The sequence below is a fragment of the Mesoplodon densirostris genome, chromosome 1 (genome assembly GCF_025265405.1).
Source record: "Mesoplodon densirostris isolate mMesDen1 chromosome 1, mMesDen1 primary haplotype, whole genome shotgun sequence".
NCBI lineage: Eukaryota > Metazoa > Chordata > Mammalia > Artiodactyla > Ziphiidae > Mesoplodon > Mesoplodon densirostris.
Genome location: NC_082661.1, coordinates 32,812,071 through 32,838,128, shown reverse-complemented (window position 1 = coordinate 32,838,128; position 26,058 = coordinate 32,812,071). Strand labels below are relative to the sequence as shown.

Below are 26,058 nucleotides of genomic sequence, written 5' to 3'. Positions count from 1 at the left end.
TTGACAACAGAGCACAGCTGGGCATCCCCTGAACCGCTCCTTGGAAGGGACAGCCAGAGCTGACTCCCAGGGGTCCCATGCCCACCTCGCTTCTCTCTTTCTACAGCCCAACAGTACTTCAATCTCCTATTGAAATCTTCTATTTCTCAAGACAGACTCTGATAAGGCCAGCTTGCCAGTTTGATGTAGGCCAACTGGCCACTGGCTGCTCTCCAGCTAATAGGTGTGCTGCCTTTGGGCCAGGTGTGCATTATGGGTCCAGTCAGCCATGTGACGGTGTGTGTGTGTGTGTGTGTGTGTGTGTGTGTGTGTGTGTGTGTAAGGTGAGGTGGGTGTGGGTAGAGGCTGTTCCTCTTGGAAGGGCTATGGCCATTGGAGGCTGGGAGCTGTAGCTTCTTAGGGCAGAGCTGCTCCCATAGAACCCAAGGCCCCAGGCCCTCCCCCATGCTTGGTCCACTCTCCAAGTTCAAGGGGCCTCGAGGTCTACCCCCCAGCACCCCTCAGCACGTCTGTCACCAAAGAAACGTCATCCTTGAGGCCAGGGAGTCAGCAAGGGACCCAGGCCTCCCAGGGAGGTGGAGGGAGGAAGCATGGAACAAGGGAAGTCAGGCCTCGATGTCCAAAATCCAGATCTCCCCTTCATCATAACAGTCTCTCTCCAGGAGAGACCTGGAAAACAAGAGAGGAAAATGAACAAGACGACAACAATGCCAGAGAGCAATGGCTGGTCAGCACAACTGTAGGAGTGCTGCCACCTAGAGGGCAGGATGGGCTGTGCGGGCTTAGAAGTAGGAGAGCCCTGTGGGCCAGAGGCCTTCCCAGAGGAGGAGGGAACACAGCAGGTTTTTTTCTTTTTTTTTTTTAAATTGAAATATAGTTGATTTACAATATTGTATTAGTCTCAGGTGTACAACATAATGCTTTATTTTTATAGATTATACTTCAGTTAAAGTTATTATCAAATATTGGCTATATTCCCTGTCCTGTATGTTACATCTTTGTAATGTATTTATTTTATACCTAGTGGTTTGTACCTCTTAGTTCCTTTCCTCTATTTTGCCCACACCCCCTCCTCTGTTAACCACTAGTTTGTTCTCAGTATCTGTGAGTCTATTTCTGTTTTGTTATATTCATTCATTTGTTTTATTTTTTAGATTCCACACATAAGTGTTAACACACAGTATTTGTCCTTCTCTGTCTGACATATTTCACTAAGCATTATACTCTCCAGGTCCATCTATGTTTTGAAAATGGCAAAATTTCATTCTTTTCTATTCTATTGTTTTAAAGAATGGGAGGATTTGGATCCACATTCGTGGTTCCAGCACAGAGACCAGGGAAGGTACATCATGTTTTATAAGCAGCAACAAGGGTAGCTGATCCAGGAGCCAGAGCTTTTGTTTTTATTTTTTGGGGGCCGCACGGTGCAGCATGTAAGATCCTAGTGCCCCGACCAGGGATGGAACCCGCCCCCTCTGCATTGGAAGCACGGAGCCCTAACCACTGGACCACCAGGGAATTCCCAGAGCCTGTTTTTGGAATGAACTTCTGGAAATGGACTTCCCAAGCCTTCTTGTGCACGCTGAAAATGTCAAAGGGGGAATAAGAAGTTTTTGTTATGTATGACAGAGGTAAAAACTGGCAGCCCATGGGCCAAATACAACTCATAGGTGTATCTTGTTTGGCCTTCACTGTGTTTTAGGAAATTTTAAAATTACTGGTCAATGCTTAAAACCTGATAGAGTACATTAAAAAAAAAAAGAATTTATAGCTTCTCTCGGGAAACAATCCATGGCAACAATGGGCCACATTCCTACCTGGCATCAGGGGCTATTGCTGAGGGGAGCTGCCCTCCGTGGCTGGGCCGAGGTCTCCAGGTCAGCACCAGCCCCCAGGCATCAGTCACTGCCACTCCGTTCAGGGGCTGAGCAGCTCCCTTTGGTGTCAGTGTTTGGGCTCATCCTCTCACCTGTGGAGTTCAGGAGTCCAAATGGTCAAAAGAACACTTCCAAGTTACAACAATGACACAAGAGCTACTTTCCCCATTTGAGAGTCAATTTGTGGAAGTTAGCACGCAGGGAACACAGGTGCGCGACAGGAATGCCACCACTCCCCCTATGCTGTAGACATTGATAATCAATCCGCTGGACCCAGAACCTTCTCAACACAAGTGACTTTTCCAAGAAAGGCTTTTCCAATTTATCAGGTGAAAGCTTTTTTTCTTTTTTGGTGGCAAAATATATGTATCATAAATTTCACCATTTTAACCACTTTTAAGTGTACAATTCAGTGGCATTAATTACTTTCACAAAGTTGTGCAACCACCGTCACTATCCATTTCCTGAACTGTCTCATCATCCCAAACAGAAACTCTGTGCTCATTAAACAATAACTCCACACTCCCCTCCCCACTGTCCCTGGTAACCTCAGTTCTACTTCTTTTTTTTTTTTTTTTTTGCGGTACGAGGGCCTCTCACTGCTGTGGCCTCTCCCTTTGCGGAGCACAGGCTCTGGACGCGCAAGCTCAGTGGCCATGGCTCAAGGGCTCAGCCGCTCCGCGGCATGTGGGATCCTCCCAGACTAGGGCACGAACCCGTGTCCCCTGCATCGGCAGGTGGACTCTCAACCACTGTGCCACCAGGGAAGCCCGGCTACTTTCTGTCTCTGTGAATTTGCCTATTCCAGGTACCTCATGTAAGTGGAATCATACAATACTTATGCTTTTGTTTTTGGCTTGTTTTGCTTAGCATAATGTTTTCAAGGTTCATCTATGTTGTGGCATTTGTCCCTTTAGAAGGCTGAATAATATTCCATTGTACATCTAATATACCACATTTTATTTCTCCATTCATCAGTTGATGGACATTTGGGTTGCTTCCACCTTTTGGCTATTGTGAATAGAGCCACTATGAGCATTGCTATACAATATCAGTTTAAGTCCTTCCTTTCAGTTCTTTTGAATATAATCCTAGGAGAAGAATTCCTGGATCACGTGGTAATTCTATAATTATTTTGAGGAACCACTGTACTGTTCTCCATAGAGGCTGTACCATTTTGCATTCCTGCCAACAGTACACAAGGGTTCTAGTTTCTCTACGTCCTTGTCAAGATTTGTTGTTTTCTTTTTCCTTTCTTTCTTTTTTTTTTTTGGTTTTTTGTTATTATTTTGTTTTGCTTGTTTTTAATGAGAGCCATTCTAGTGGATGTGAAGTGGCAGATGAAGACTTTTTGCCTATCCTGGAACCAAAAGACAGTTCAGGCTGAAAACAGTTATACGCTGGACAGGGATTCAGGTATATGTACACGTGTCACATCTGGAGTTGCTGGCTAAGGTGAGCTGGGGAAATGGGGGGGTGGAGAGTGGACAGCAGCTACTCCCACTGAGAAATGCCTCATGGTCTGACATCACATGGCAGGTCATGTTCACAAGCCTCAAATCCCCAAATCCACCAAGTTTTCTCCTAGTAACTTCCACTGCCCCAGTGTTTCCCAAGTATGATATTCAAGATTATTTAGGTAGTATGTAGATGAATACCTTTGTACTGATATAATAAAAAATATTCATTGGGTGCCTACTAAGTAACTCATTTTTCTAGGCATTGGGCATGGAACAGAACAAAACTCTCTGATTCTAAGTATGGAGGTTATATTCTAGAAAGGTGTTTATTTTCATACATGTTACAAAAATAATGCTTTTCCATTTATAATAGTGATATAAAGCTTCTCTTTTGAGTACACTTATTTAAGTGAGAAAAATGAATCAACGTAAAGGGAAACATTTAGTAAATATTACCAGTGGGATGGGGACATGGCAAGAGTTGGGAGGGAAGATAGAGGAGCACAGAGGGCTGATGTTTGGGAAACGTGCAGGTGGCCTGCTTACCTTCACTCACCAACTGCCCAGCGCTGCTTCTCTCAAGGTCCCCACCACACAAAAGCCCTAGGAGGTACGTGGTGGAGGAGTTTCCCCATGAGAACAGCAAAGATTCTAACAGGGGTTCTTGAGGTAATTTTCTTATTTGGAAAGCCTTGTTAGGAATTCCACAAATTCCCTCTGCTAAAGCTGCACACGAAGTTTTGTTCTTGGCCAGAATTTTATCAATTAAGGTGGCGACTATTAATTGGAACTCAGCGTTCCCCAGTGCCTCCTGCTTTGGGAGCAGAGCGCCCTCTCGTGGCAAACAAAAGAACCTTCGGCGGCAAGTACAACATAATAGCAGATCAAAGAAGCCCAAGAATATTGAACAGGAACTTGGAGACATCCTAGTCCACCCCTCTTGTTGCGCAGGTGACGAACAAAGGTCTGGAGAGAGGCCTTGGCCTTGCCAGAGTCACACAGTTAATGCCAGAGTCTCTGTTGATTCGGCAGAAAATATGCACACAGGCCGGGCTCCCCTCATTACTAGCTGTGTGACCTTGGACAAGTTACCTAACCTCTCGGAGCCTCGATTTCCTCTTTTGTGAAATCAAGATGACAATGGTTTCTCCCTTTGCATCTGCTGGAGGATTAGATGAGCTAACACTGTAAAGTGCTTGATCTGGGATCCTTTGTATTGTGAAGGACCAAAGAACAAGTTACTTTCCTTGGGGGAAGTAACATTTAACTACACTGCCAGTGCTTCACTTGCAGTACTTTATACCAGTAAGTACCAACCCCCTGAAGCCAGAACAGGAGGTAGTGAAGATTAGGACTACTGTCCTGTCTCTTGGACCCCCAGACTAGAGCCTGTCTTGACCTGACCAGCACCAGCTACGCCGCCTGAAACTCTCTAGGCACCAGGCTGAGGGTAACAGGAGGCAAAGTTCCTGTCCCATGACTCTGGAGTTTCTTGGAAATCAAGGGCTACTTTACGGGGACTTTCGGGTACTCACTGACCTTTATCTCTTACGGACAGATGGGAGCTATAGTGGGAGTCAACTTTATCTGTTTTGAATGCACTTTTTATCAATTAATTCACACCACTGTAAGTATTTCAAACCCTTCCCTCCAACATGTATATCAAAGGACCCAGAACAGTACAGAAACCCACCTCTATTATCATTTAAACTCATTATCCTTTACTCTCTCTGCAAACTTAAATCATCCCTCAAAAGCAATTTGCTTTACAATTTCCAGGACCAATAAAATTACCTTTGTAGAGCCCCAGTTTTCTCATCTGTAAAATGGACATAAGTAACACCCACACGGCATTACCTCCTGGGTTCAGTGTAAAAATCAAACAAAATAACGAATGAAAAGTGCTTTGAAAACTAAAAAGTGCTATAAATGTAACAGGGATTAGTCTTTTTCATATAATCTGGGCATCATTCAGGCACCTGGGGACTGCTTTCCAGAAAGGCAGGCATACGACTTAGGAAGACAAATCAGTCCTCTCATACAGGCTGGCACTGTAAATCCAACAAATCCAACAACAATCCAACAACAATATACTGTTTTAAAGAAATCCAGCTCCTTTGCTGAAGTTGGAAACAAGGGAGACTCTTCATGACCCTCACTGTGGTGTACTTGGATTTGAATGGCACTGTGGCCTGCAATCCATTTTGCATCCTACATGTCCCTGGTATGTAGGGGATAATATTTTCACAAGAAACAAGTCCGAAAGTGTGTCCAGTGTTTTAGCCTTCCTTAACCCTGGGGCAGGAGGCAGAAAGAGTGAGGTTATTCACCTTTACCATCTCTACCTTCTTGCTGCAAAATTAATGATGATGATGATGATGATGATGATGATGATGATGGGGGACAGGATCTCCTTTGGAGGCTGAATGATTTTCCAACATGATGCATCGAGTGCGAAATACAGCAAAACTCACACTCAGCCTTCTTACCTATAATTCTCACCAAGTATTCTTAGCAAATAATCTCCATGACCTTCATGAAAACAGGCATCTATATAGGAAAGGTTTATTTTTTTCCCTCCATTTTCCTTTCTCTATAGAAATATAATTATTAAACTAACAAGGCACAACCATTACTAATTTCAAATCAGTTTGTATTAAAGGTGTGGCAACAAGTCGCTTAAGAAAGGTTGAATTTGACATCTTTGTCCCTAACCTTCAACTGTAATTACCACTGTTTACATTTAACTGTTGGGAGGATGTTGCAGATCCCTTTGAGAATCTGAAGGGAATCATGGAATCTGGCCCCTGAATAATAATTATGCATATAAAATTTGCATACAACTTCACGAACTTCACATCTTCCTAAACTAGGTTTAAAGGAGTCCTAATTTTGCCTCTAGTTTGGGTAACTCACCCATCATTCTTCGGGGTAAAATTCTTCTGCAGTACATGTGGTGTTGGGAGCTTTTCAGGTCTTCAGGTCAGGCTGACACTGAAAGCCCTTGAGAGCGGATTTCATTCTACATTTTAGGCACTGAGTGCATGAATCTATTTTTGTCTATTTCTAACTTCTTCAGAGAAAGACTGCATTTGCCCTCCTAGGACACCAATCACATTCCCATGTCCTCTTGTTCTCCCGGCAAAATGCTGAATAAAGAAGGAGAGATTTTGACTCTGTGTGGCTTGAATGCTTTAAACAAACAAAAAAAAAGCTTAATTGAGGTAGAATTGACTTTCAATAGATTATATGTTTAAAGTGTACAATTTGATAAGTGTTGATGTGTAATACACCCACGAAGCTATCCCAACAATCACAATAGAGAACATATCCTTACCCCCCAAAATTTCTTTGTGGCCCTTTGTAATCTCTCCCTCCCACCCTTCCTCACCCCACCATCCCCAGGCAACTGCTGATATGCTTTCTGTCACAATTGATTAGTTTGCATTTTCTAGAATGTGACTGGCCCAAGGTCATCCCAACACTAGCACCGACCCTAGGTTGGGGGGCTGGAGCTTCTGACTTCTGGTCTCAGCATTTTCCTCACAATGTGGGCTGCCCTCTGTGAAGGACTGGACATCTCCATCACGAGCCCAGCCAAGAAAGTGCCAGCACCAGGAATATCCCTGGGATACCCTTGATTCCAACTCCAGGGTCAATGTCATATACTTTAATATAGGCGAAGAAACACCATAGACATGTTGAAGGTCCACAAGAATGACCATTTTGCTTTTCACTTTATTCTAAAATGAGTTCTTGTGCATCATAGCAGAAAAAAATGACATAAATACTGAACCTAGCTAATTTAGTAGAAACCATTTAAAATAAATATACTAAGTAATGGATTGCAAGTAGAATTAAAATAAATGATCCAAAATACAAGTCTCACTTTACAGACTACAAGGCTCATTCACTTGTCTTTTTCAGCCTCACAACACCCCTAAGGGTAGGAGGAAGAAAACAGCTATCTCCATTTTGTACATAGAGAGCTAAGGCCCATGATATGCTCCAGAGCTCAGACCTTTGAGTGTCAAGGCTAAGGCCACAGTCATGTTCTCAGCAAATCCAAGGTCCTTCCCAACGTGTAAGAGAAGTATAAGCACCTGGATCCCTGGGCATGTCCGCTTAAAAACGGACAAATCTGCTTGTTAACGGGACTAGACTCAGTGGACTTGGTACAAAACTGAATTTCACAAAGAGCTTTGAAGAGCATGTGTCAGCGTGTGGCAGTGATTGGATGCGTATAACCTGTCCTTGGTTATTTAAAGAAGAGGAGGTGTGTTTCTGAGCAATCAGGCTCCCCGTGTGAGAAAGGAATATTTCCACAGCATTTCAAGGAGGTACAAGGAGCTGGTGGGTGGACCCCAAGATGCCCTGGACCCAGGTTCTCCCACCAGGAGACCTGGCGTGCTCACAAGCAATGGACCTGCATAGGGGAACCAGGACTCCTGTAAGCCTCCTCACAGAAGTGATGGTGACACTGTCCATGGGCTCCCCTCAGATGACAGTCACATTGCTACTTGGCCCATCCCTTTGGTCTTGTGTTCATCCACCCAGAGTCCTCTTGATCTTTCTTCCTGCTAATGACTTTTTCCCCATGATGGTCCAAGGACTTGGGCCTTTCTCTCCACTCCCGCAAAATGGTTATAGCCCTCATTTCTAATAATCTTTTGAAACAACCTCTGCTTTCCCTTCTCCCTATTTACCCTCCGTGCGCACACACCCACACACAGACACAGAGCCCGTTACAGAACTGCCTTCCTTAAATACCCTCTGATCACAAGTGGGAGTGATGAATGATGCAGCAGTGGGCTGCCCCTGTGGTCAGGGAACATGTGGTTCATCATGGTTTCTACCCTGAGTTGTTCAGAAATAAGGAACTGCTTCTCCTCACACATCCCCTGTACGTTTCATTTATATCCCAACTTCCACCATGCTAGCCTTGGCCAACCTGCCCGTGGAAGCCAGGTCTGATGGCTTTTTTGAGAAAATGGATATGAAAAAAGATGAGGGGGCAAGTCACCGAGAAATCAAACCCCTTTCCCCAAATCACAAAGAAAAGCCAATCCCCACTGGGGTCAAGAGCAGGATCCAAGGGCTCCTTTTGGATGCACAATGACTTCACTGCTTATGAAACCACAAGGTCTGAGCATTGGAATGAACCTTACCAGATCTGTCCCTTAAAGAGTAAAGTCAACCCCAAAGTTTTCCGGATCTGCAAATGAAATTTGGATTGGTTAAGAAGCAGCGTGGCGTCTCTCCTCACTCCGAGCACAAACCCCTGTGTGCTTAGCTCTGTTCCAGCTCCAGATCTGCTCCTTGGCTGTGTTGCATCACTCCAGGCTCAGTCTGGGAATAAGCCACCACAACGCCCTCCTTCTCTGCACTTCGACAGCAGGACGGTGGTAAGTGTCACGAGTGGGCTCCTCACTTCCTGAAACAGTCTGCACGTATATGTGGGCTTCTTCTGCTCCCATGATATTCTTCTCCTGTGTAGGTAACCTCCTAGGATTCTTGAGGAAACAAACACGTTTTTAAAAAAATACATCAAAGACTTTTGCTTCTGGCCAAGTTGGAGTAACAGCAGCCAGATTTACCCTCCCACCTGAAACAACCAACCATCAGACAAAATGTTTGGAGCAAATAGTTTTCAAGACATTGGACATCATCAGTGTGATCATTGATAAGGTTGGGTTTTAATCTACCATCTTCCTATTTGTTTTCTATTTGTTCTATCTGTCTGCTGGTACTTAAAGTTTTTTTCTGTCTTCTTCTGTATAGATTTTAGAAGCACCTTATTGAGTTCTATGAAAAATATTTGTTGAGGTTTATACTGGAATTACATTTATTATACAGATCAATTTGAAGTTGTTTGATATCTGTATACTATTGAGTCTTCTTACCAGGAGCATTGAATACCAACTCCCATTATTTAGGTCTTACTTAATATCTTTTACTGAAGTTTTATTATTCTCCATAAAGGGATTACATGTTTTTGTTAGATTTATTCCTTATCATTCTGTGTATTTTTATTACCACTACAAAATGGTATTTTTTAAAAATTACTTTTTCTAATTAATTGTTATTGATTTTTAGAAATGTGAATTACTTTTTAATATTGATTTTATATCCAGTAAACTTGTTAAAATATCTTGTTAGTTCTATTAATTTATCTGTAGATAATTTGGCTTTTCTATGTAGATAATCATATCATCTATAAATAATGACATTTTTGTTTCTTCTTTTCCAGTCTTATGCTTTCTGCTTCTTTTTCTTTTTTTTTTCTTTAATCTTTATTGAGGTATAATTGACAAATAAAATTGTAAGATATTTAAAGAGAATAGTGTGGGCTTCCCTGGTGGCGCAGTGGTTGAGAGTCCACCTGCCGATTCAGGAGACGCGGGTTCGTGCCCCAGTCCGGGAAGATCCCACATGCCGCAGAGCGGCTGGGCCCGTGAGCCATGGCTGCTGAGCCTGCGTGTCCGGAGCCTGTGCTCCACAATGGGAGAGGCCACAACAGTGAGAGGCCCACATACCGCAAAGAAGAAAAGAGAATAGTGTGATTATTTGACATACATATACATTGTGAAAGAATTCTCCTGCACTGAGTTAATTTCTACTTCTTTTTCTCATCCTGCTGCGTTGACTAGGACCTAAAGTATAATATCAAATAGAACTGGTAACAATGAGCATCCTTGTTTTGTTTCTGATCTGAAAAAGAATCATTAACATTTTACCTTTAGGTATGATATTTGCTGTAATTTTTTTTTAAAAAGATGTCTTGTTTCAAGTTAAGGAAGTGCCTTTAAAATTTTTGGTTTGCTAGGAGTTCACATCACAAATGGCTGTATAAAATTTTTGAATTCTCTTCTATGGAAATGATCACATGATTTTTCTCTTTTACCAGTGAAATAAGTGATATTAAATTAATTTTCTAATATTAAATAAATCTTGAATTCCTGTCTAGCCAGTAAAAATATAATGAGAACCTCCTTTGTGCTTACCCTGTACTTCTCCTGTACACCAGAGGCTTTAAGACCCTTAGCTTGTTTGCCATGTGAATGATGTATAGTGATTATAACCAAGAGTTCTTACCTCAGCTATCCTGGGACTGTCATAGATTTCTGAAATTTCACAAGGCCTCTCACTTTCCTAAGTTGTTTTAAAAAATAAAACAAAATAAAGAAGAAGAAGAAATGAAAAGTTACAGCATTTGCCCATGACCATGATTAAAACCAGCGGTTCTTAAACCTGGCTGCACATTAGAATCACCAGAGAGCTTTAAAAATAAAACAAAATAAACAAACAGATAATAACTCCCCCTTCCCAGAAAAAACAAACAAGAGATACCACTGTGAATTACTTCAAAAATAATCCAGGTTGACAGTGTGGAAAAGTGGGTGGAAGTGGAGATGAAACAAGATTGGCCGCTGTTAATAACTAGATTCATTATACTATCTCTCTACTTTAGTATCTGTTTAACGTGATCCATCATAAAATGTTGGGATATTTTTGGTACCAATGCCACAGCTCTTTTGCTCAGATATTCTGATTTAATTGGTTTTGGTGGTTGGTATTTTCATAGCCTCCAAGATGATTTTAAAGTGCCCTACTTGAGAATGGACTTGAGGATATGGGGAGGGGGAAAGGTAAGCTGTGACAAAGCGAGGGAGAGGCATGGACATATATACACTACCAAACGTGGGCTAGATAGATAGTGGGAAGCAGCCGCAGAGCATAGGGAGATCAGCTCGGTGCTTTGTGACTGCCTGGAGGGGAGGGATGGGGAGGGTGGGAGGGAGGGAGATGCATGAGGGAGGGGATGTGGGAACAGATGTATATGTATGACTGATTCACTTTGTTATAAAGCAGAAACTAATAAAAAAAATGGAAAAAAGAAAAAAAAAATAAAAATAAAAAAAATAATAAAGTGCCCTGAAAGACTGAGGAACCATTACTTAAATAATACCACCAACAACCACAATATTTCTTAATATATTTAAAGTTTACAGCTTGTCAACACATCTTTATACCCATGATCTCATTCCATCCTTACACCTTTGCTTACCTCTTAAAATAAGTTGGGTAGGGACTTCTCTGGTGGCGCAGTGGTTAAGAATCCGCCTGCCAATGCAGGGGACATGGGTTCAAGCCCTGGTCCAGGAAGATCCCCACATGCCCGCGAAGCAACCAAGCCCGTGCACCACAACTACTGAGCCTGCACTCTAGAGCTTGTGAGCCACAACTACTGAGCCTGCGTGCCACAACTACTGAAGCTTGCGTGCCTAGAGCCCGTGCTCCACAAGAGAAGCCACCGCAGTGAGAAGCCTGCGCACCACAGTGAAGAGTAGCCCCCACTCGCTGCAACTAGAGAAAGCCCGCGTGCCACAATGAAGACCCAACGCAGCCAAAATTTTTTTTTTTAATTTTTTAATTAAAAAAATAAGGTGGGTATGTTTTTTTCTTCTTGGCCGCACTGCACAGCTTGTGGGATCTTAGTTCCCCACAAGGGCAAGGAGGGATTGAACCCTGACCCTTGGCCTCTGAGATCACGGAGTCCTTACCACTGGACCACCAGGGAATTCCTGAGGTAGGTAGTTTTTATGACTCTTATTTTGGAGTTGAACTAACCAAGAAACAGAAAATGTTGTCACTTGTCCAGGATCATATAAATCGTACAGTGGCAGAGCCAGGGTTAGAACCTACGTTTTTTACTCCCCGTTAACACCTACCACTGTGAGAACAATCAGGAATGTTCATAACTAAGGATGGAATTAGAGTCCAGAGTCCACACAACACACTTGTATCACAACCAAGGACCCTGGCTGGACATGGGTCAGGGTGGCCCTTGAATTCTGAGCCTGGTCTCCAGAGCAATCTGGTATTTGGATGGGGTGGAGTCGGGAGATTCCCTTGTGACTGATGTGTGTTCAGAAGTGGGGAAAGGACAAAGATAAACAGAGGCACATACTCCTGGATGTATCCCTACGATAGACAGCTCAGGGTCTGTTTGTCTCCCATCTTTCCTATGATCACCTCCATCCTCTTTGTGAAGCTTGTGGCCTTGTTTCTCAAGGTTAGAGAACACACCCACTGTACTGACGTGTTTGCCGTAGCAACAAACGTCCCTCTCCGCTGCTACTTTTTGCCATTCCAGATACCATCCTCAAGTGACACAAGGGTTGTGTGACAAATCAGCTCTGCCTGGAGGATAATGTCATGAGTCTGAGACAGAAATTGAGGCACAGAAACATCCACCACCTTGTCCTCAGAAAACAGACATGGGTCCTGACACCCTCAGCCCAAAGCCAGTTCATCAAATACCGATTCTTGTCAACACGTCCAGACCCAAAGAAGCTGCTAATCACCTCGGTGGACTCACTGCTGCTTCTTCTTTGGTGAATCAGAGTAAATAGTAAGGCCACCAGCAGGGCCGTGGCCACCAGGGACGGGATGCCAGCTGCTAACCCAAGAGAGGGTCCACAGTCCTGCACAGAGAAAGTAGTCAGGTTCTCCCGGAAAAAAGGAAGAGTTTGATTGATTAAAAGTAAAACAAAACCCTACATGGACCCTAAGTATCATACACAAAGTCAAAAGGGTAATGAAATAACAGTGAAAAATTGTTTGCAACGTACATGACAAACGGCTCATTTTCATAGGAGTTAATGTACATAGTTTAAATCAATTGGAAAAGGGTGATAATTCAGTAGAAAATTGGACAAATATATGAACAGGCCATTCCTAGGAACAGAAATACAAATGTTGCATCAACACAGGAAGAGCTGAAATACAGTTCAAAGCAACAATTAGATACCATTCTTATCTATTAGTCTGGCAAAAAGTAAAAGGTTTTAGTGTATCCCACACCATTTTGATATGAATTTTTTTATTTATTTACATTAAATGCATGAGCCAATTAACTTTCAGACTCCCATTTTGCTTTGATCTGAGTGGAAATAGCCATGCTTGTAGCCCCATAAGTTTTCAGATTTGCAGATTATTTGAAAATACCAAAGATGGTGCTCAGAATCCCTACACATATGCAACTGTTGTATAATACTGGATTCTTCTTCATTTTTGGGGGGGTGATTTTATTAAAGAATGACATAATACGTAAAAGTATATACATTATAAATATACAGCTTGATGACTTTTCATGTGATGAACCCACCCATGTAACCAGCACCCAGATGAAGAAACAGAACATTACCAGCCCCCCAGAAGCCCCTCGGGCTCCGTTCCAGTCACTGCATGTGTAACCTCTATCCTGAAATCCATCACCGTAGGTTAGTCTTGTCTGTTTTTCAACGTCATCTAGATGCACGTAGAAAGTATGTAGTCTCTTGTGTCTAGCTTCTTTTGTTCAACACTTTGGGAATCATCTGTGATTTTGCGTGTTCTCCTTCCCTTTTGAACTGAGTTGGTCATAAGAATAATAGTTGAGGAAGATTCTGTGCTTGGTGACAGTTCACATATCAAATTTTAATCCTCAAAATGAATGCATGAGATGGGTACAGCATTATCCCTATTTTCTAAATGACCAAACTAAGGCTCCATAATTTAAGTGATATACTTACTGCTCCTTTCCCGCTGGTAACAGCTGGGGAGGAAGTCTGGGTGGAAAAAGAACATACATCTTAAGAAAACAAAATCTATAGAATGCACATCACACAACACAGTCTGTCCAAGGTTAAGCTGTAATGCCTAAAGTATATACCTTTGTTAAACTTTTTATTAAAAACAACTGCCGAACAGAACCCTCTTTGATTGCTTCTCAGGTAAGAAGGAATAAAATTGGGTTACAAGGAGAGAGAAATCAGAAATTCAGGTGAGGTCTTCATTATTCACCCTGTGGATTTGCCATAACAGGTTTCAGAACTCAAAAGTTTTTCTCCTGTCCCAAGTCCCCACACCCTTCCCAGCACACTTTGGGCCTACTTGTCCCCATTGCTAGAAGGGAAAAAAGTTAAATACCAGTGGAAGCCAGGCTCTTTAAGGAGACCTTACCTATTTCCAAACTGCAGTGAAGCAAATGGCTTGGGCAGGTATCTGAAGTTGTGAATTATCCATGCTCCTGGGATAATTCTACATTGAATGAGTACAGTACATGTTCCCATTTCACATCACCACTCAAGGAGGGGCACTGGATTTTACCCATTTATGAGATATATCAGATGAGAGTCTTATCTGGATCAATAAATCTCAGGGCACAGAGTTCCACTTTAGCAACTGACCCGCGTAAGCTCTGCTAGGTGGTGCCGTGTGCGGTTAAGAGCACGAGTCCTAGGCTCACACTAGCCGGGATGAAATGGCGATTTCTCCACTCACAAGCTAACGAGCCTCATTTCTTCATCTATACAATAGGACTGTGAGTACCTGCCTCTAGGATTGGTAAGAGGATCAAATGAGCGCCAGGAGTATAAGCTTTTGTCATTCCTTTAAACTTGGCAAAGCTCTGGCCAGACCTGTTATATATTGAATATTCTCATCAACCTCAGTGAGTACACTGGAATTCCAGGGGCTAGGACTTTTGACAGTTATTGTCTCTATTTTACAAAAAAAAAAAAAAAAGATCCAGATCTCAGAGAAGTTATAGGTCTTCTCCCAGGTTTCATAGATAACCATAAATCTAATCTGAATGTGGATGTTTGCATTCCAAGCCTAAGCCTCTTTCCCAGAGAGCTGCCATCAAAGGAGAGATTTGCTAACCAGGTATTGACACTTGGTACTTAAATGGCTACAGTTTTTAAAAATAGAACTACCATATGACCCAGCAATCCCACTACTGGGCATATACCCTGAGAAAACCATAATTCAAAAAGAGTCATGTACCACAATGTTCATTGCAGCTCTATTTACAATAGCCAGGACATGGAAACAACCTAAATGTCCATCGACAGATGAATGGATAAAGATGTGGCACATATATACAATGGAATATTACTCAGCCATAAAAAGAAAAAAAATTGAGTTATTTGTAGTGAGGTGGATGAACCTAGAGTCTGTCATACAGAGTGAAATAAGTCAGAAAGATAAAAACAAATATTGTATGCTAATGCATATATATAGAATCTAAAAAAAAAATGGTTCTGAAGAACCTAGGGGCAGGACAGGAATAAAGACACAGACGTAGAGAATGGACTTGAGGACACAGGGAGGGGAAAGGGTAAGCTGGGATGAAGTGAGAGAGTGGCATTGACATATATACACTACCAAATGTAAAGAGATAGCTAGTGGGAAGCAGTTGAATAGCACAGGGAGATCAGCTACGTGCTTTGTGACCACCTAGAGGGGTGGGATAAGGACAGTGGGAGGGAGGGAGACGCAAGAGGGAGGAGATATGGGGATATATGTATATGTATAACTGATTCACTTTGTGATACAGCAGAAACTAACACACCATTGTAAAGCAATTATACTCCAATAAAGATGTTTAAAAATAAATAAATAAATAAATAAATAAAATTTAAAAAATAAATAGCTACAGTTTTACCGAAGCGCAATCTCACCCCACCCCTACCTTAAAGCTGCATCTACCTTAAGGGTTCTACTTCTCAGGGTGATGCCAAGAGTTGCATATTGTTTTGGGTAAGACGTTCAGGTTACAGAAATTCACTTAGGCTGGCTTTGGCCCCCCAAAATGAGTTACCTCTAAGGATTCAGGGGTACCTCATGGAGCCCATGGGCAGTGGGAATCTGGCTTCTCTAGGGACTGAAGCTGGGGACCGGGAACTTGTCAGAACCAAAGCCATGCCTCCTGGGATCTCTCCATCACTCCTGGATAGAATGGCCTTTCACCTGTACTTTTCTCTGCCTGTTGGCTTCCTTCTTTCTCTCTCCAGATGGATTTTTCTGCCCTCATGAACACCTGCTAACTGTACCAGCTAATGCTTATGGAGAAGTTACTATGTGCCAGGCTGTTCAAGTACTTTTCCTGTATCAACTCATTTATTCTTCACCATAGCCAGTGAAGCAGAACTATAATGATCCCCATTTTACAGAAGAGAGGAGTGAGGCACAGAGAAGTCAAGTAACTTGTGCAAGGTCACACAGCCCTAAGTGGCAGATGCCGAGTGGTCTGGCTCCAGGGTCCAAGCACTTAACCGTTGGACTACTCTGCCTTTCATGACCAAATGCAGCATCCCAACCCAGTTTTTATACTTGACAGTTCAGTATGGCCCAGTAGGGGCTGACTTGCATACGTGGCCCTGTCCCCAACTCCCTGCAGAGAAGCTCTCATGAGCTGAGTATCCACTTTTCCCTACTTCCCAGGGCTCTGGTGTTCCCAGTCATACAGCTGCACCAAAAAGGAAGGGTTCTATGGTAGAAATATAACTGCCAGGTAGGGTGGCCAGCCATCCTGGTTTTCCACAGAAATTGCCTAGGTGGTAGCACATTCAGTGCTAAAACCAGACAGTCCCAGGCAGGCTGGGGTGGCTGTTGTCCTACATAGGTTCAAAGGGAGGAGGGACAGTCCTCAGAGAAATGTGCTGTGAACCAAGGAGATGCTCCCAAAGTGATGACTCACAGCGTAAGGGCCTCCCTCCTCTCAACCCATTCACCCTCACCGCCCCAAGCAATGGCTTCTTGCTTCTCTGAGTTACCTTCGTAGGTTGGGCCAAGCCAGGATAAGACAGAAACCAGGGTCTCTATGGACTTGCTGGCTTCGAGCAGCCAGGGGGAAAGTGCCGGCAGTGGCCATATTAAAAGGTTTTGACAGGTAAAGAGAGGGATAGGGGAATTTGTCTGCAGACAACAGGCAGAGGCAGAAGCAGGGAGCAGAGAGGTTCCGAAGGCAGGTCCGCCCCGGGAGGGTAGAGCAGGTGCCAGGGAGTCACGGACAGATGTCAGGGCCACCAGTGCCAGCAGAAGGCCGGCAGTGAGTCTCGAGGTTCTACCTTTCTGCTGCTCTCCAGAATGATGCCCCCATGGTACAGTAAACATGAGCACGGGCCTAAGCATCCTCTTTCCTGGCGGTTCAGTTTATTCTCTTTGAATAACCATATGACTTTTCAGAAAATTTTGGCACAGCCAAAACCACTGAAAAACTGGGCCAGGAAAACACCTGGCTCCATCACAGCAGCACTTCTGGTCAGAAAACAATCCTGGCATGTTATCTCTACACAACACGAGAACAGAAGATGGAGGATCAATTCTGGATTGAAACGGTCCACCATCATCAACTGCAAATCTCCATGTGGACTTACAACTAAATGTCACAATCCAGAGCCATAAAACATTCATGCTTCTTGACCCAATAATTCCCCTTCTAGGCTACATTCTAAGGAAATCAGCTTAAGTGCTGACAAGGATTTATCTATACCTACGTTTATCACAAAATCATTCCTAATAGTGATTAATCACTTAAAGAAATAATTCACTTGAAGAAATATCATGGGACCACCCTTAGTACGGTTATAAAGGTGGATGGAAAACATTTATCATATAAAATTATGGGTAGAATAAGAAGACCATGGTACAAAAGCAACAAAAGTCAAAATTTATGTAGAGTCAGACAGGACTGGAATTAGTGTCCCCAGTGTTTTCTGCTGATGGCAATTTAGCTGTTTTGGTTTTTTGCTATTTTCCTTTTCAAAATGTGTATTTATAATTTTTATAATTGAAAACATTTCTCTCAGCACCCCCAGCTCTTCTCAATGCCTTTGAAACCTGTGTAACTTGTTGCTCCACATGAGCTTTGTGTGATGGCATCCTGGAGGCCCAGTGTCAACTCTGCACTGATCTCTGCTGACCTGCCTGGTGAACGGGGACCGCTGTACTCACTGTGTTGGCCGGCAGTGTGAAGTTCAGTGAAAAACTCTGGAAGAGAGAAGGAAACATTAAAGCTCTCAGGCATGGTCAGCCAGGCTCCTCCCCTCCACCAAGTGTCACTGGCCCTGGCGGATTCCAGGAGAATTTACTGACCCACAGGCTCAGTCAGTCCCAGCCTCCCCTCCCAGTCTTGGCCCCAAAAGATGGCAGGGGAGCAGTGGAGCCTGAGGTCATGAGCTCCTCCCTCAGCATCATGGCAGTCTTGGCCTCTCTCCTTTTCCAGGTCCTCAACCAGGGCCAGATTAAGGGACCAGCCAGTGAAGCTATTGCCTGAGCAGTCCTGACCCAAAAGGGCAGCAGAAACATTACTAGATATTCAGCAGAGTGCTAAAAATTGTTTTTTTCCCCCGGAACTCCTTTCAGGGAGGAAACTGTGTAAAGTGATGGTGCTTTCTTCTTGGGGTGGGAAGTAAGACCCCCCAGAGGCTCCAACAAGAACACCTGCTCCGGGCTTCCTGGTGGCACAGTGGTTGAGAGTCCGCCTGCCGATGCAGGGGACACGGGTTCATGCCCCGGTCCGGGAAGATCCCACATGCTGCGGAGCGGCTAGGCCCGTAAGCCATGGCCGCTGAGCCTGAGCGTCCGGAGCCTGTGCTCCACAACGGGAGAGGCCACAACAGTGAGAGGCCTGCGTACCGCAAAAAAAAAAAAAAAAAAAGAACACCTGCTCCTTCAACCTCCTCCCAGGAAGAGAAGCTGAGGAAGACAAGCTTCTGTTTTTGCAGAGTCCAAGGCAGGGGTTCCAGGCTGGAGCTAGCTGGTCAGAACGACAGAGGAGATGCTAACCCTCTGTGCCCTCCCCTCACTCAGCACCCAGCCTTACCTCTCCCCCAAATATGGCATCAATATTTAAAGATTGTCGGCTCAATGGGACACCAACATGTTAGCCTGCCCACGTGCCCACCTACCCGGGTCAGACCCTGCCCAGGGCCTCCAGTGGCTCCTTCCTTCTCCCTTCTCCCAGTTTGGGCTCTTTGATGCCAGTTTTTCCAGGCTGCTCTTTAGCCAGTCCCTTCTCTGCCTGGATGTGAAAAATGGGTGGACTTTGCTCCAACTCAGCTGGCGACGCTTTCTGTCCCTTGTTCAGGGAGCTGAAGTCATGTTTCTACTTTCCGGACCCCTGCCCCGCCCCCCGTTCGTGTCCACCACCCCTGATTCATGCCTCCTGCCTGGGCTCTCATTCAGCCCCAGCCTCCCTGGTTCCCCATAGCTTGGCTTAAACTCCAGCTCCTGATCTTCCTGAAGCCTCCCAAGACCTGGTTCTGTCATTCTAGAAGCAATGTGTTTGCTAAGTTTTAAAATTAAATGTTAGCCAACAATGGGAAGATTGGGAAGGATTAGAGAATCCAAGAGAATCCTAACATTTCAGACCTGAGGTGCCTTCAGGATCATCTACCTCAGAACTCTCATTTTTTAAAATGCATGTTTATTAGAGTATAATTGCTTTACAACGTTGTGTTAGTTTCTGCTGTACAACAAAGTGAATCAGCTATACGTATACATATATCCCCATATCCCCTGCCTCTTGCGTCTCCCTCCCACCCTCCCTGTCCCACCCCTCTAGGTCGTCACAAAGCCCCGAGCTGATCTCTCTGTGCTATGCAGCAGCTTCCCACTAGCCATCCATTTTACATTTGGTAGTGTAATATGTCAATGCTACTCACTCACTACATCCCAGCCTCCCCTCCCCCCTCGTGTCCTCAAGTCCGTTCTCTACATCTGTGTCTTTATTCCTGCCCTGCCACTAGGTTCATCAGTACCATTTTTCTAGATTCCATATACATGCATTAGCATATGGTATTTTTCTCTTTTTGACTTACTTCACCCTGTATGACAGTCTCTAGGTCCATCCACCTCACTACAAATAACTCAATTTCGTTTCTTTTTCTGGCTGAGTAATATTCCATTGTATACATGTGTCACATCTTCTGTATCCATTCATCTGTCGATGGACATTTAGGTTGGTTCCATGTCCTGAACATTGTGGTACATGTCTCTTTTAGAATTATGGTTTTCTCAAGGTATATGCCAAGTAGTGGGATTGCTAGGTCATATGGCAGTTCTATTTTTAGTTTTTTAAGGCATCTCCATACTGCTTTCCATAGTGGTTGTATCAATTTACATTCCCACCAACAGTGCAAGAGGGCAGAACTCTCATTTTACAGAAGAGGAAGCTGAGGCCCAGGGACTCCTCAGAAATTACCTCATGGATATATGAGAACAGCTGGAGCTTATCTCTTAAAACAGGCCAAGTGGGATTGGTCCATGTGACTCAAATCCAACCTGGAAGATGGTTCTAGAGGCAATAGTCCCAATATATGCAAAACTGATGAGACACCTGTTTTAGCTAGCTTTCTGGAAGGTTGGAATTCAGAGAGGTTAATGAATGAGAAATTCCTTTGTGAACTAAAAATATTTCAGGCACCTACAATGTATAGTTTCCCCTACCCCCTGCCCCAGAGATTATGTCTTTCAATTAGGATGTCCCCAGCCAGCCAGCACGCTTCAGTGGCGACTCTTCACTTCTCTGTCTCTTAGCAACAGGGGGCCCTCACTTTATAGAGAAGAAAGTCGATGAAGAATTTGAACAAGTTGCCCAAATTCACATGACTGGGTTTTTTGGTGACAACCTCTTTCTATTACATTACAGGCTTCCTCAGGACTTCTAGAGTTTCTGCAGAATAATTGGAGCCCCCAATTATTCTGCACCTTCTCTTCCAGGACAGTATTAGGACAAGAGGGACATCTGGGCCACCTTAGGTCAGGGTCTTCCTGCTCAAGGGACCTAACCACTACCTTTCATGGTTATGCCAACTGAGCCTGCAGAGGACACTGGATGGTCTCTGCATTAAACGCAGCTGCCCAGAGCCTTACCTCATCAGTGAGCACTGGGTACTGATGTCAGCAGGCCCAGGACAAAGCTTCCTTTGCGGGGGGACAGCAGAAGGGAGGAGCAGCAACAAGTGGGCCATTGCACGTGCTGTTTATCAGCATTCAGATGACGAAGGTTTTGGCTAATTTCAGAAAGACATTTCTATTTTGTAGAAGCACACTACAGCGCTCTCATGGAAAGAAAAACATCACATAAATGTGGGTGGAGAAGAATCTCATGCAGTGTCCTTTAGAGAGGCAGCTGGGTGGGCAAGGCAACCCTGGGCTTGGAGCCCCCTGATCTGGATTTGAGTCCAGACTCAGCCACTGAGTAGCTGTGTGGCCTGGGGAAAGTGAATCAAACTCTCTGGTCTCCATTTCCTCGCAACAAATCTATTCTACCAGGCACTGTTTTTCCATCCTCAAAAGAGGGATACTATTCACTAAGCCCAAAGGAAATAATGTCTGTGGCAGCTCTTTCGAAACTATAAAATACTCCAGGTGGAAGATAACGTGGTGTCATATTCTTCATGGCCTAGTCAGCACAGAGTGAGGCACAGGGAAGCCCCTGGGAAGATCTTGTTGGATGGAATTGTCTACATGGATTAGCAATATTCCAAGTACTGGGATTTGGTACAAGGCACTCATTGCTAGTCTAAGCACTAGGGGATATCTACATAATGGTTCTGAAGGTACATCAGGATCTCAGTGGCTGAGTGTCACTCATTATGAGTCTACTCTTTGTGATGGGAAGGAGGGGAGATGGGATAACCACCACTCACTGTTATGAGCGAGTGGTCACACACTGAACTCATAACCTTCCCACAAGGGGAACACTCTCAGCTCTACATCATGGGTGAGGTGACCGAGACCAGGACAGTTTTCTCAAGGTCCCCAACTGGTAAGTGGGAGAGGCTAGACCACAGATCTTCCCAACTCCAAAGCCTGAATTCAACTCCTTTTTTTTTTTCTTTTTTTAAGTTTTAACATCTTGTTAAAAGACTTTCAAGAGGGCTTCTCTGGTGGTGCAGTGGTTAAGAATCTGCCTGCCAATGCAGGGGACATGGGCTTGAGCCCTGGTCCGGGAAGATCCCACATGCCGTGGAGCAACTAAGCCCATGCGCCACAACTACTGAGCCCGCGCTCTAGAGCCCGTGAGCCACAACTACTGAAGCCTGCGCACCTAGAGCCCATGCTCTGCAACAAGAGAAGCCACCACAATGAGAAGCCCGTGCACCGCAATGAAGAGTAGCCCCCGCTCACCACAACTAGAGAAAGCCCACGTGCAACAACAAAGACCCAATGCAACCAAAAATAAATAAATAAAATAAAATAAATGTATTGGGGAAAAAAAAGATTTTCAAGAAACAAGAATGCAGAGGGCGTCTTCTTTAGAGGACAGCCTTCTTCCTAGCCTTCTGAACCCCTCCTGAACTGCCCTTTCCTCAGGAACTGGGTCCTGACTGTTGAATGCTGACCCCCAAGTCTCTGGCTACTCACCCAGCTCCTAGTAGACAGAAATGCGGGTTCTGGATCAGGAGAACTCTTCCAATGTGGTGCCAGCAGGCAGGGCCCCTCCCCACCCCCGGAGGCCCAGAGGTGGGAGAGGTCACCCCTCTAACCTGGGCCTGCAGCCCTTCAGTCCTCCTGTCGCTCACCCCTCCCATCCTACATTTGTTCACATGTTCATGCTTCTAACAGACTTTACTCCTAGATGTCAACTCCTTTTAATAATCTCTTTAAAAAGGAATCACAGAAGCCTCTTCTAACTTACCAAGTTTCATTCGATTGAGTCATAAGCAAACGTGTATCAAGTCAATAAGAAATGTGGAAGGTTTCTGATGTAACTTATGACTCTCCCTGTTGCTGATCACGCAGCAGAAGGCAGACTGAACAAATAAGGATAAAGGCATGGGTCGGACCCATTGCTTCAACTGGGAGCTGAATTTAGCTGAAACATTTACGTTGCACCCTTGTATGTGGGGTTTTAAAAACAACACCTTATTAGTAAAATATAAGATGGAATCAGCAAATACTAGATAGACTGTTTTTAAATGATTGTACATTGGAAAAGAATGAAAAGCCAAGCTCCTTAACTTCTTGCCCCAAGGGTACAGTTATATTTGAATTAGGAGATGTGAAATTTAAAAGTCTGGGGATTGTTGTTTATAGAGAGAAATGAAGGTTAGGCAGAGCAAAGACGCTAACTCGCACTCACCATTTCCGACAGCCTCCCGAGAGCTTTCTCCAAACACTGCCGTCAGCAAGCTCCTTTCTTGCTGGTGTTATTGGCTTGTGTCTTGCATTTGTAGGAACATCCAGCTGGGAGAGCAAGGATGACAGGAGAAGAGGTGGCTCCCACGGAGCTCTGGCCAAGCCATTTATGGTCAGGGGAGTAGCCCAGTCTTTGGCCCACCCCTTGGGGAAGATGGTCTCCTGCTTCAGGGCCACTGTGTAAGGGCCAGGTCATCTACCTTCGTTGTCTTCATTTTCTGTCTTTTTTACTTTTCAATCCCCTTCCTTGGTTACACCTCCGTCTCAGCAAAGAACCCAGAGCTGGCCTGAGAGCTTGGCGACTCCTGAACCAACATCTCTTTAGAAACAATGGGTTACACAGGCTGAGGGAGGCTGGCCACTCCACCTCCAGCTGCCAGGGAGTGGCGTGATCCCCGTCCCAGCAATGATGGAGTCAACACATCACCAGCATCGATGTAGGGGCCTGGGAGATGGGGGCTGGAGCCCGCTCTGTGTTGGAGGCTGTAGCTGCTTCAGTGAGCACACACCTCAGGCAATGAGCCGCGTGGCGGTGCGTTACCTTCACCCCCTTTCTGTTCTCACGTTTTGATGGGGAGCCTCACAGAGCTGGAGGAAGCCATGAATGTGTGCTGTCTTATAATTCTTAGGAGTTCTTTGTTAGGAGTTTGCTTCTTTAAAACAATGAAGGAGGGCCTCCCTGGTGGCGCAGTGGTTGAGAGTCCGCCTGCCGATGCAGGGGACACGGGTTCGTGCCCCGATCCCGGAGGATCCCACATGCCGCGGAGCGGCTGGGCCCGCGAGCCATGGCCGCGGAGCCTGTGTGTCCGGAGCCTGTGCTCCGCAACGGGAGAGGCCACAGCAGTGAGAGGCCCGCGTACAGAAAAAAAAAAAAAAAAAAAAAAAAAAAAAACAATGAAGGAGTTGGAGTCTCATGTCCACAAAACAATTAAAACCAATCATTTGGTCATTTCAATGAGTGCATTCATTCATTTGCTAAACAAATCTTTTTGACAACTTCTCTATGTCACATGTTATTCTGGGCACTGTCCTGGGCTTGGTGATAAAGACAAATGAGGCCCGAACTCTTAGGGAATGTATGTTCCAGCGAGGCAGATGGATAACAATCTGAACAAAACAGCAAAAACCACTGTGGAGGAGCAAGCGGGGTGTCAGGGAAGAGTGACTGGAGTGACCAGGAGGCAGTTGCTTTAGACGTCTCTGAGAGCTGACATTTAACATGCACGGGAAAGATGAGAAGAGGGTCCCAGGTGGAGGGAACAGGAAATGCAAAGTCCCTGGGATGAAGCAGGCTTCCTGTGCTGGGACCAGAGGGAGGCCAGTGTACCTGCAGGGAGGGACCTGGAAGAGGTTAAAGACAGAGTGAGCTAGGGGCCCCTGATGTGAGCAGGCAGGGCATGGTAAGATTTCCATCGTAGAGCAATGGGAAGACTTTCAGGGCTTTTGAGAGGGAGAGGGGATGATCTAACTGATGTTGACAATATTACCTGGTCTTCTCTGTGGAGCCTGGATTATAGGGGACACAAGTGTTAACCTGGAGACTGGTTAGCAGAGTCCAAGTGAGTGGTGATGCTGGTTGCCCTGGGATGAGGACAGTGGAGGTGGAGAGGAGTGAATAGGTTTGTGGCTTATTGTGGGGATAAAGGCAGTGAGACTTGACGATGGAAGAAATGTGGGGCAGGGGAGGGGAGAGAAGGGGATGGGAAGATCAGAATGAAGCCGACTCCTGGGTTTGGGGCTTGACTAACAGGCGTGGAGGCACCATCTGCTTAGGCAGGTGATACTGGAAAACGGGGTGTGGGAATCCAGGCACTGGGATGCTGTGCTGAATAAGACCTATGTGGCCTCTGCCTCATGGGGCTCCCAGTCCCCAAGACTCCACAGTGACGGCTAAACTGAATCCACAGGTGCCTGGACGTTGGGGAGAAAGCACAGTTCAGAGAGGCCTGTGTGGAAAGCCTCGGCTGCCCTTCTGGACCGTGTGAGGTCTTAGGCAAGTGAAGTAACTTCTTCCAGCCTCCGCCTGAATCTATAAAGTGGAGAAAATACAGTTTACAATGACTGGACTATTTAAATCAGCACAACTGGTACAAATTATGCTTCTAACTTTGCTTGGTGGGCATAGAATCACACCTGGGCCAGAGAGCTGGACCAAGGAACTTGAGTTGATGGCCCCCGTTCCCTCTGACTAGGCTGTCTGTGGACAAGGCCAGCAAGGTCCTTTTGGACTCTTTTTGTTTGCTCTGCATCCACTGATCACCAACTCTCCCTCTGATGGACACGTTACTTCTTTAGAAGAATTGCTAAGACCTCCAGTCAGAGGGTGCTCTGGCCTAAGAGTCTGGGTCAGTCATGGTTCTCTGGTCATAAGCATCAAAACAGACTCTTTTTAATTTAAGAAGAAAGTGAATTGGTTGGTTGAGTGTAGGGGAGCTCACAGAAAGAAGAGAGGGCAGGGACCCCAGTTCTGGGTTGTTCCTGAGGCTTCAGCAGCAAGGACTCCTAGACAGTCCTCTCAGGATATCCTCCCAGGGAAAACCAGCTCCGAAGTAGCTTGGCCCTTTTGCCCCTTGATCGGGACTCCCATTCCAGGAAAAGGATCTGATTGGTCTTGAGACAGACTGGGATCTGGGACCTGGGGCCCTTTGCTGCAGTGTTTGCACCTGGACAAAACTCTCCTCAAGCAACAAAATACAAAGAAACTATAAGGGACTAAAAATAACTGTGTGCATGTGTAGTTGGGG

The 26,058-nt window shown here is 44.9% G+C and overlaps 1 protein-coding gene across 1 annotated transcript; it reads right to left on the bottom strand.

The window, feature by feature from the left end:
• Window positions 1-7,247: 7,247 nt before the first annotated feature.
• Window positions 7,248-23,325, bottom strand: OPALIN (oligodendrocytic myelin paranodal and inner loop protein). The gene is made up of 6 exons (XM_060111270.1): window positions 23,259-23,325; window positions 18,122-18,157; window positions 13,915-13,950; window positions 12,706-12,825; window positions 10,433-10,489; window positions 7,248-8,850 (listed from the first exon to the last, which is right to left on the bottom strand). Exons 1-6 carry the CDS (start codon window positions 23,259-23,261, stop codon window positions 8,671-8,673), a joined length of 432 nt encoding a protein of 143 aa, XP_059967253.1. The 5' UTR covers window positions 23,262-23,325; the 3' UTR covers window positions 7,248-8,670.
• Between the last annotated feature and the right edge of the window lie 2,733 nt (window positions 23,326-26,058).

Coding starts and splice junctions, on each gene's coding strand:
- OPALIN (XM_060111270.1), bottom strand. Junction 12,826..13,914: donor TTACCAGCGGGAAAGGAGCA/GTAAGTATATCA, acceptor TTCTCTGTGCAG/GACTGTGGACCCTCTCTTGG. Junction 10,490..12,705: donor GCAGCAGTGAGTCCACCGAG/GTGATTAGCAGC, acceptor AAAACAACTTAG/GAAAGTGAGAGGCCTTGTGA.